General features: G+C 37.2%; 1 protein-coding gene across 1 annotated transcript in view; it reads left to right on the forward strand.

Moving 5' to 3' along the window:
* Positions 1 to 12,314, forward strand: part of Gycalpha99B (guanylate cyclase 1 soluble subunit alpha 2) — a 35,355-nt gene that overhangs the window by 16,104 nt on the left and 6,937 nt on the right. Inside the window, exon 4 of the mRNA XM_014349321.2 lies at positions 9,177 to 9,522. Coding sequence (XP_014204807.2) covers positions 9,177 to 9,522 — 346 coding nt within the window. The remainder of the gene's footprint in view (positions 1 to 9,176; positions 9,523 to 12,314) is intronic.

Genomic DNA, 12,314 nt, shown 5'->3' on the forward strand with positions numbered 1-12,314 from the left:
GACTTTACTTCATACTATACGTGAGTCATTATCCACAAAAATGCACTCTAATGAATTCTCGATATTTATTGTAATTAGTAAAAGCAATTCGTTTAATTTTTAAATCTGATTACAATTTCAGAAGATATTTAATTCTTTATTCATTGAAAAAAAAGTTGTTTCTATAAAAATAACAACGCTTAAAGTTGTAAATAATCATCACATTACTCGTATTTTTTGGCTGTTTTTCCTACGTGGATATACCCCTTAAAAATATTACGTCACGATCGAATTTTTGTATCATAGAGTTGTGCAGTAGTATAAAAAAAAAGTAAAAAACTGTCAATCCTGTTTGATCCTTTTACTTCGTGATTATCAGAGGGATCAGAAGAACCTAAGGCCTAACTTCATAAAGTTATAAGTTTTGATGGTTTAATTTTTTTTTTTTTTTTTTTTTTTGTTGCAAACACTAATTTTAATACAAGTATACTGATTATGACTTGGAATATTTGATAATCCTGCCTCGATTCGTACTCGAAAAAACGTATAATTTGATGAAAGTTTAGTTAATTGTTACTTCTTACATTAATTTATTTGATAGCCACTAATTTTATAAAACATTTGTTAGTGACTTATGACATTTGATGCATTCGTCAATATATAAACAGCTACATGCATGTCTACATCGACGCCCCGGGCGAAGACTATGCCCTGCTTCGAAGCCTGGACGAAGACTATGCCCTTTTCTCGCGCTCGGACGAAAACTATGCCCTTTTTTTATAGTCCGTGTGAAGACTATTACATTTTTTCTGAGTCTGGACGAAGATATTGACTTTTTCTGGAGCCCGGATAAAGTACAATTCATTTAAGCTCACCTTACATTTGTGTTTGTAATTAGATATATAGTCAAATATAGTTATATAGTGATTGTTGTTTACATTTATATAAAATAATTATAAATAATAATACACCATTATAAAATAATAATACAAACTCAGGAATGTTTTTATGAGCATGGTAATTTTCAACTAATAAATATGAAAGACTTTTATGTTTTACTTCCAAATTTATTATTTTTTCTACATTTTTGTTGATTATAATAAGTAACTAATATAATAATTGTAACTTGAAGTTAAAAAATTAATTAAATTTGTACAATTCGTGATATAATAAAATATAATATTCGTAAGAAAATTGAAAAAAAAGGAAACTAATTACAGTTACTGTTACATACAATTTACGGAATCTTTTAAAAAAAAGCCACAAAACCCCTTTTTTCAAACACTTATCAAAACTCCAAATACTTAAGCCGTTAGACCTGCTAAGAATAATGATAACATGTTGTTTTTTTACAAAGGCGTCTGTAGATTTACGTACATGTGAATCTCGATGTGAAGATAAAACTTACATCGATACAAATATATACACAAATATCGAGAAATCTGTGAATGTTAAATCGTTTTTAGAAGCTTCGTATTCGTGAGCTTCTTTCAGCGTACTAGTAGCTAGTAGAGGGGTTAGTAAATAATATTGCGGTGTTTTTTAATTTAGTTTTCGTTTGGATGTGAGAAAAAGACGTATTTTCAGCCCAGACTCAGAAAAATGGCATAGTTCTCGACCAGACTAGAAAAAAAGGGCATAGTCTTCGTCGGGGCGTGAAAAAAGGGCATAGTTTTCGTCCGGGCTTGAGAAAAGGGCATAGTCTTCGCCCGGGCTCGAAAAAAACAGGCATAGTCTTTGTCGGGACCAAAAAAGGGCATAGTTTTCGTCCGGGCTTAAGAAAAGGGCATAGTCTTCGTCGGGGATCAAAAAAGGGCATAGTTTTCGTCTGGATTAGAAAAAAGGGCATAGTCTTCGTCCGGGACGTCGGAAGGGCATAGTTTTCGTCCAGGGCCAATCAGGGCATAGTCTTCGCCTGGGGCGTTAACATGTAGACGGCATTTCTGTCATAAATATTTTACAAACTGTAGCGAATACGTACATTCAAACGCAACTCAAAATGTCATACGCACAACACCTTTCACACCCTATCCATTAAAATCTAGAGCTGTCGAGGCAACATCACTCGTATACGCTCTATGACATTAGTTTCAACGTATTCATGATTGTACACACATTGCAGGCCAACAAATTTATGAATTCTATTTCATTCAGAGATGTTATTCTGGTCATCCTTCATACATTGACTTTCACGTACATTTGTATAAGCGCATGTGCTACACAAACATATATTTTCGATCTGCAGAGTAAAAAATGTGTTTCCTTATTTGATAGTCGTATTTGGTAGTCCACGAATGTATGTTCGCATAGCATACAACACGTGTAAGATCACATAGCAGTTTGATTACATCTCAACCTATCCAAAACATAAAACTTTACTTTTATAATCGGTGTTACACCAATGTAATCGTAAATTTAAAATAAAAGGAGGAATATATATGTATCTTTTAGCTATCACTTTCATGTTTGACGTGAAAGGGTCATGATTTTGCTGAACAAACTTTTGTGACTTTGGTATGATCATCGTAAAGTTAAATTATCCATAATATCAAACTGCTGTGCGTTACAGTGGTGCGCTTAAATGTTGCGATAGCGAGTTTTCATATAAACCACTAACGGGCTATAATCAAATTGTTTCTATCCAGCGTAAGTACCCTTAACCCGCGCATTATCTATAAATAAAATGACGCTATTGATTTTGGATTATACACCAAACAGACGGTTAGACATTATTTTCACTATGAATATACAACTTGACATTAATAAAAAGATTACTATGATTTTCCGTTTGCTCATGAAATATTGACCTACATTTTTTCTAAAAAAAATTTAGTAAACTCATTCAAGCAAAACTCATTAGATCTGACAAACGAGAAACGAAATAAAAAGTAAGTACTCAGCTCGAAACATGTACTAGATCAGGTACACTTTAGCTTACGCCGAGATCTCAATCATCCGGTCTATATGCACTTGTCAGTCGCAGAATGCCTCATCCCATAAATGTCTCATTAATCAAACGTAAGTCATAAAGACGATGGTTCGACTGGTATAGACTGCGTGTATACATGTACGGAGATGTACTTCATAGCATTGCAGCGTAAAAACAGTTCATGTTTACATTCTATACTAGAATCGACTTTTTGAGCTCGTCGGGCGAGTATCAAACACTGAAAAGCTCGCCAACAGTTATTGCCGCTCGTAAGTAGAGTTTGGGAGAAGATGAAAGCAATTACGTTCGGTGTGCTGGGACAACACTTTTGCTGTTAGGCCAGTTAAAGTGGAAAGGTCGGTACACTTTTTCTCCACCCTTTTGTTGGTGTCCGTTTTATTTTCCTTTCTGTCGGTGATAAAAACATGATGAATTCCCGGAGTTTCGCGAATAGATAAAACACGGTGTTGCAAAAAGTAATAATAACATTATTTGTCTAACATCGTCTCGTTTTTTTCATATTCCAACAATGAGAAGTTTTAATAATTACGACGAATTTTTACGGGTAGAGATAAATCTCAATGGAAACAACAAAAATTTTGACAGAAGTATATTTTCCCTAATGAAACAAATTTTTCAAGCGTTTGATATAAACTACCGATTTCCTCGAGATTTGTAAAGAACATACGACTTACACATGTATTCTCAAGGAAGATGAAGGCGAACTTGAGAGTATTTCCTTGAATTAAAGGTATTACGTTATAAATCAGTCTTGTCTATTTCTTTTCTAAACTCCCATATTAAAACAACGCAGTCTATGACAAAAAGTCCCCATCAGGATTAAATATTATTACCATAAAAAGGAATTAGAATCTGGTGATTAATTTAATAATAAACCTGGTGAATATTCATGAAGATTAAAGTTAAAAAAAGCTGGGAAAGGCAAGGGCAGCTGAAAGGTGAGCTTCCCGGAAGATATAGACAACGAGCTAGACAGGCAAAAGCTCGACGTGTGCGGACGCGTGCTCGGGGGCATTAAGCGAAATCCCTCCTGGCTCTCTTTCACTCTCGCGCTCCAGTTAAAACGGGGGCGCTATGTGGAACCACTACGCGCGAGGTGGGGTAACTTCTGACCTACCTGTGCATCACACATGCATGTATGCATGTATACCCTGTATTGGTATATACGGACAAACGTGTACCTAAATGTATGCATCTACGGCAAAATCTTTGTAAATTATGAAATCAATTAATAGTTTTGCAAGAACACCTTTAAGACACCAAAATCCTTGTCTATTGTTCATAGCTTGCTTAAGGACGAAAAATATCTTCAGGATGGAAAGGAGAAGTCGTGCATCCGTTGTAATTGGTACACACAAACAGCAGCATTTCCAAGATTGAGCCATGAGCCTTAAGACCTCGCTTTCCATGCCCATTCATTATTTCGACGCGTGTTCGGCCTGCAACCCCTCTGAAAAACTTTTCTTTGCTCGTTTCAGTAGTCACTTCAGATCTCTGAAAAGGTGCACCTTGTTACTCTCGTTTGAATAAACGTTTACTTTTCGAAGCTTTTCTTATGTTTTTCACTCTCTGCATTGGTCGCGGTATCCTGAAAAACGCACTGGATGCAAGTGCTATAACGAGGATGCAACAAATGATCTTTCGTCATTTAGTTCGCAATAATTTAGACATAGAAAAGTGTTCGACATTTTCTTAAAATCGTAAATAATAGGGCTCCAACGTTTCTTTGTTGTTAGAAAGAACTGCTGTTTTCCCACTGCTACTACGTGTTCACAGTCCGTATTTCTTTCTGAAAAAATTTCCATTGCAAGTATGTAGCAGATATTCGCTCTATAAAAGTATGTGAAGGGAAGAAGTTAGTCAATGACAATGGCAAAGAGAAACCCTTACAGCGCAGTCGAATGTATAAATACAAAAAAAAAGTCCTTTTTGGGTCCCAACAATGGATCGCATTTTTTATGAGGCATACCTATAAGCAAACCAATTCTTTTGCTTTTTTCCTGCACCCGAATTAGACTTACAATTTTTCAAAGAAGAGTCTAAAGTTTAGGTGTATAATTACTGGAAACCTTTTCCGTTTGATGTAACCTCTTCAAATATAAATCATCATATTCCCCTTACGAGTATATATGAAGTTATCTACTAAGTTTTGAGCTCAATTACATATAAATTACTTGAGGTGGACTTGAAACTAGATCATGCACATACACATACAAAGTCAGTTCCATGCATAATATGGAATATTTAGATAACCCTGACATAGAGTTTGAAATTAAATTCACATTGAAAATAGACTATATTTATTGCGTAATTACATTTTTACCATCGTGAAACAACATTATTTTTCACGCAATGTCTTACATGAAAAACTGTGTCTAAGTTACTTTCGTAAGTAATGGCGTATCTCTCTTTCAGGTTCTTCATAGTTTTTCGCTTAAGAGTGTAAAAAAAGACTTGATATGTTACAAATTTTCCTCACCAATCTCAAATCCATCAGATGAAAGAACAAGTAATCACGGGTCCAGATTGAAGCCACCAGGAAATACTTGAACAGTGACATCCTCCCTCGAGCAGACTCGATATATTACTGTTGCCGTACCAAAGGTTGTGGCACAAAATCAACAAGGCACATATCCACTCTACAGCCAGCGTATTCAAATCGCGCCCACAGTCAACAACACCGCACAGTATAGTTTAACAGGGAGCACAACAAAGCCCTCGCAGAGCACGTAGGCAACCCGTACACCTGCGAGACGCGTAAAATTATATATAAATAAGAGAAAGAGGGACTAAAAGGATGTCATATGCTCCGGCCGTCCCCGGTGCACCGCTTAGATTGCGTATCCTAGCGACGGGGTGCGCTCTGCTTTACTGAAGGCCCAAAAATATTCGTTTCATTTTCTATACGCGCGCGTATGACTGTGCACTCACGTAAATAGCCAAGCAACACTTGGCTGATGGTGGTGGTGGTGGCGTGCGATGATTATTAAGCTTTTTTTTCCCTGCGTGACGTTCGTCCTTTCAGGGGACCTGCTACCCGTGCGATAAGCGTATTACGAGTGACTGGGCTCTTTTTTTCGCCTCGCGTTATTGGAAGGTCGAAATCTGAAAACAAAGCTCTCGGGAGTATTGCTGACTCGTTTGTGAAGGGAAAAAAATTTTTACTTAGTAAAACTGAACGTAACTGTGAGAGATAGAAATGAATTTCTATATTGATAATAAAAAAAAACGTTTGATCCAAGGGTAAGCGAGTTTCAAGGGGCTTGTACACACATGAATCAAAATAAACGAAACAGGTTAGTGGGTCAAATGTGGCGTCTGGTTGGAAGCACGTAGCTAAGTCGATTGTATTGTTTACCCAAAAATAGAACCACTAAAAAAAGAAGATGTGATTTTAGTACCGGAGACAACGGAAATGGATTTTTGTTGACCACACGATGAGTAAAATTAGTTACGATTGCAAACCAAACTCAGCCGCTAATATTATCTTTAGCCAACTGACTTAATGGCATCGCCGCACACTAACTTTACTAAACTCAAACAAAGTTGTACACGAAAGACAACGTTTTTCAATAATATTCAGCGAAGAAGTTGCAGCCGAAAGCCAGTAATAGCCATAAGTCATTTAACGAGATAGGATAGATAAATATTGTTATACACATCACACAAACTGCTCGTGGTGGCTCTAAAGCCCTGCCGAGGATGTCGAACTTGTAGCCGCAGTTACATTGCGGAAACTCGTGAAACAAGCCCGCTAAGATTGAGCGTGTAGCTCTCGAAAGCAGAGATGAGGAACGAAAACAAGTAGTCGACGTTTGGTGGGTTTTAAAAGCATTTACAGTGCAATTTTGGCGCAATCAAGGGAGATATGTGGTGCTTGATTCCGAGAGAAAGAGGGGGAGAGAGAGAGAGAGAGATAAACCATCATCCCCATTGTGTGTACCTCGGTGGTGCTGTATTTTTATGATGCGTGCCATTTCCCATAGCAAAAACGGCTCTATAATATGTCTGTTTACATGTACAGCAAATTCTTGTCTTTGAAGGCTTGGTATAAAAGTGAAATATACTGTTGTGATTTTTTACGGGATCACTCGGGCGCTTTGTACCACGATGTGTCGTTACTTTAACGTTTGATTTCGTTTTATTTTATTGTCAAAAGACAAAGCGATTTGGAAATCGTTGGTTGGGTCAAACTCGAGTAAAGCTAGGAGTTTTGTTGCTTTATAAATTGTTTCCGATAAATCAATCAATAATTTTTGTTTGATTTAAACATACCCGTGGATCGTTAAACAACATAGAGTGCGGATGTACGTATACGCTGTTTCATGAAATCCTCCTCACCTTATCCATTTCTTTGGCAAAGGAGCTTGGAATCCACTAAACCTCGTTAATTCCGAATTTCCATGCTAATTACTTCCCGGCAATAAAAGGCTTTCTGGATTATTCTGGAGAACAAGACATTTTCTGCGGTCAAACATACCAGTTAGCCCTGCTCTGCACTCTCTTCACTTTATGAATAGAAAAAACATAACATTTTACTTTTTATCTTGAAAAAAAAAAACTTTTTTTCTCATTAGCCACTCTGTGTAAGCCAATGGTTTTCACGGATACTGCAACACACAAGAAAATAAAAATAAAAATAAAAAAATTGTCAATAACTTCCTTAAGGCTCGAGTGGAGCACGAATTTTCCAAACAGGAAGCACTACGTCAAGGGAGTAAACATCAAAACTCCGGCAAAAGAAAAAAAGATCACTTCGCGAAACTTTCCAGTAGCCACCCCTACACGCACATTAAGCCTGTACACTCGACATTGGCGACGCCCTTAGCTCCTAGATCCTCGACATCGCTGCAGAAATCGATGTCGGTGAAGAAGACGATCGGAAGGATACCATAATTGTGAAGGGGGAATCGTACACCGATGCCCGGAATTTGCTCTTACAAATACCGAGGGACGGACGCGCGTATCGTCTAGACCCATATAACCCGTGCGTATATAGGCACCACTCGGCTATCGATCCCACGCGCGTATGTAGTGGCCCGATAACGCGCACAGCCTTTTGACTTATAAGCTGAGCGTTATAGATACGGGCCCCGATCGTTTGTCGGTCGACTGAACGCTGTCATGGTTAACGTTTGGGGGGATATTGGGAAACTTGGGCGCGGGATGTGAGATGAGCTGCCGCTGCTACAGTGTAGGCGCTCGGTTTTCATGGGGGACCATTATCGGGTTAACAATGCAGGAGCCGCGGCTCGTTTCCCTGCTTTATACTACGTGTTATCTGCAAGCGTAGGAAAATGCCGCATCATTTCGCGGGATTCTGTTGAATTTTCTTTTTTTAATTTCTAAAAGTACGCTTTGGATGGCACTGGTTGTTCTGCTTTTACAGAGGTACAAGTGACTTTTTTTGGGGTGGTAACTTTGAAAGAGTAAAAAATAGAAGAATTTACGCTGTAATAGTAATCGTGCAGCTGAAGGAGCAATTCACGTGGAATACGCGTTCACGACCTAAAGTGAAAAAATTTTAACTCTAGAATAATTTTCTCTCTCGCGTACGTGAAAATCTAAAAAATCCGGTTTATTTTTTAAAATTTATTTACAGCGATGAGAGCGGACTCGGCTGTGGGAGTTTTTTAATCGCGCCATTTTTATAGATTAACGATTGGGAAAAAAAGTGCAGGGTGTCGAAAGCTCACATTTTAATTTCCAAGGGTAATAAATCCACTGCGAGAGCTTTGCAGTTGCTTGATGCGTGTACTGTACTTGTAAGCATACATTAAAATGATTGATTAAATCGAACAATATCGTACAGTATTGTAAAAAAAAAAAAAAGAATCAATAAAATGTTAGTTCATGGAGTTTTTAATAGAAAAAAAAGAATCTAGTATTAAATGAACTTTGCTTGTCAGAATCATCAGCGCCGAAAGTTCCAATCAAACTCGAAACCAATCAGCTCGCGTTGTAATCTGCACATACACGACACCCATCCAAACATGTGGGACGCTACAAGAGTACAACTCGAGAAAATCAAAACTGCCTCTTGAACAATTGAAATAAAATTGTCAATTCTGCTCTCTCGATGGCACTGACCAAGACAATTTCCAAACAAATCTCTCTGTGGAGCTCTCACAAATAACAACTGCCCGAATAATTCATCTAAACTCTCCTACCATTTTTTTTTTTTTTTTTTGCACTTTTCATTGTTTCACATGCAAATATTGTGAAATTGTAACCTCCATTGTTCCAGACATCGACGCGAACGATTTCCTGGACAGACTGGGCCAGGAGGTGATCTGCACCTCGAGCGAGGGTTTGCTAGAGCGGGCCTTCCACAGCCTGGGCAATGACCTGGCGGCTTTTCTAACGACCCTCGATGGCGTCAACGACGTTATCCAGCACCAGTCGGGCTCGGACAACGAGGCCGAGTTCGTCTGCATCGCGACGCCCGGTGCCCTCGAGCTCCACTTTACGACCGACCATCCGTCCATCGCGTACTTGCTCGTTGGGAGCCTCAAGGGCGTCGCCCGGCAGTTTTACAACGACAAAGCCGACGTTTACATACTACCGGACCCCTACAACACGAAATTTTTTAGGTGAGCTTTTTCTGTTACTGCTCAATTTTTTCTTCTCGTGGTATCCTATTGATGATTTTTTTCCCTTCCCTTGAGAAAATAGTTAAAATACTCTTGGATCAAGTTTTCATCGCGGACTCGTAAAAATTTTTCATGCAAGACTACCAACATATCATTTCCATTGATAATCAAATGAGCTTTTCAATGAAACCAATCACTTACACGTCGGAATACAAATTTGGAAAAATATTTGAACCATAATATTTATTTGGAAAGATCACAGTGTACTTGTAGGTGTTTTATGGTAAAATCATATCGATATTTACTAAGTTAAGCTCGAGGTTAAGCTTACCATCTCACACGCTTTTTTAAGTTCTCGATGTTGTATTAAGTTCTCGTATCCCATGAGAGGAAAGAGCCATGATCCAGTAGTATAAACTTAAATTACTCTATTTTCTAGGAACTTCTTATTTTTTTCAAACCATAGTTTTTACATTCTGGATAGTAACTCCTGCTGTTTATACGGTAAAAAATCACCACTAGCCATTAAAATTACAGCTTAAAGTAATAAAATTTTGTGGGTTTGAACAGTAAAAAGAAAAAAAAAGGCGAGTAATGTATTTAATGACCTTTTTCTCGGTGTAGCGTGAAACATCACTTTTCACAACTAATTTACTTTTCAACGTGGGGAGACACCGGACTTCACGTTTACGCTTTCGCGCGAATATGATTTTACAAATAAATTCACACGTGTCATGCTTACGTCAAAAAGTAATTTCAAATTTCCGTATAATAATCTACCGCAGGAAATATGAAATGGAAGTGCACGACGACCCCAAAACCAACCCGCGGACGCGTAAATCCTTCGAAATTTAATTTAACTCCGAGCGTATGTACATATATATATTTGATTCACGTACACTCATTTGAAATTCACTCGGGATAATTGATTTTTCGGAATAATGAAGCCCATTCCATCGCTAATGTGGTATTCGCTAATTGAACACGGGCTCAGAGGAATTGTACTCAGTTATGAGCGAGAAATTTTTTTTTTTTTTTTGCTAAAGCCTGCTGTCTTTTAACGATTCCCACGGAATATTTTTCTTTTCATGATCGAATGGAATTTAAGTGCACTCGACTTTTTGTCTTTCGAGTACTGTCGATGCCGGAGTTGAGTTGATTGATGGTGGCGCAGCGCCAAGCCAAAAACACTTCGATTATCAGTCCTCGATTCCAGGACACGGTTGACAGTTTCTGGGTCGAAAGGTATGCAGATGGTGTAGGTGATTAGGAGCTCAATTTTTTTCATCCCAATTCCTGTTATTTACCAATAAAAAAATCTAGTCCTGCAACTGGTCAATAAAATAACAAGCACAAACATTGACACGCGTAATCAAACTTTAAAAATTTTTTTAAATACTTAGCAATGCAATTGTTTACGCCAAAGCGTTTTGTTTTTATACTTACTATACAGGACTTGATAGAACTTTTTGTAATGAAAATGGTGTCATAAAATAATTTTTTTTAAATTAAAATTTTTTGGGAACAGTATTTTAATATTCGCTTGGAAACTTTACTATAAACTTTTTTCTAGAATGTTTATAGGTGTTTTTTCCTAAAATTATTTTTGTTAAGTGATAACGTACATCAAATAGTTATAAGAAAAAAACTTTCAATTAAAAATAGTGCATGACATTTAGAGAAAAACAATTTTTGATTTGAAATGATAAAAAATCGGTAAAATGGTTGAGCCCAAGTTCGCTTATAATATTTAATATTTGTTAATAAAAAAAGTAATAAAAAAATCAATAAAAATATTTTTTAATAAAAATAAGGTACTCCCACACATAAGTCGTGCCTAAAAACATTAACGTTGGATAGTCACGTACGGAAAGAGCATTGAAAATTGAACAAAACTTTAAATTTAATAAATCCGGTTTTGCTAAAATTATCATCCCACTTACACGAGTTGGAAAAAGTTCAAGTAGACTCTCAAAAGTTCTTGTAGCACAGCTGGCAAATAAAAAGCGAATAATTCTTTTGAAATTGTGTAATCAACTTACCTAACAAACTAAGAATTCCACTGAATGTACTAACTTTTTACCCAACTCATTATTTATTTTAATAGAGGAAAGAAAAATCAAAATGAATATTCATAAACATCAAACGTACACGTATACTTGGAGAAAAATACAACTAATGTTTTTTTATCATTTTGTAGTCGAAAAATATTTCATAATTTAAAATACTTCAATCTTATTTATTCCAAAAATATTATAAATAAACCTTTACATTGATCAACAAAACCTGTTATTATCATCATACGAGCCATCACCTCTTTTTTAGACGATCAGCCGATTATTATTGGATGCAATTTTTCTTTCCCCTTTCACCAACCCGTTTTTCTCGATCGTTTATTTTCTCGCGACTACTTTCCTCGTAAGCCGTCAAAATATAAGGTTGGGTGTCAAAAGGGCCTCACAGAGAGTGGCAGTAGAGCTTTTTACGAGAGACACATCGACGGTAAGTGTATGTAAAGAGAGAAAAAAACGTTACCAACAACGACGACGACGACGACGACGACGACGACGACTACGAGGAAGAGTAGGAGGAGAACAAATATTGACCGTGACATTCGTGGCAAACATTTGAAGCTCGTTTTCGATGGCAGCGATGTACCTTGCACTACAGAAATCCTGGACTATTTTTCTCTTCCCAGCTGAACTGCACTTGGCTCTCTCGGAAGTTGTTCCACCTCTATGGCACTCCACTTTATATCTTCTGCATTTTTGGATTCGAAGCTATTTTTTTTT

Source organism: Copidosoma floridanum, unplaced genomic scaffold, assembly GCF_036245765.1.
Source record: "Copidosoma floridanum isolate Cflo_tuat_1 unplaced genomic scaffold, Cflo_Japanese_pri ptg000030l, whole genome shotgun sequence".
Classification (NCBI taxonomy): domain Eukaryota; kingdom Metazoa; phylum Arthropoda; class Insecta; order Hymenoptera; family Encyrtidae; genus Copidosoma; species Copidosoma floridanum.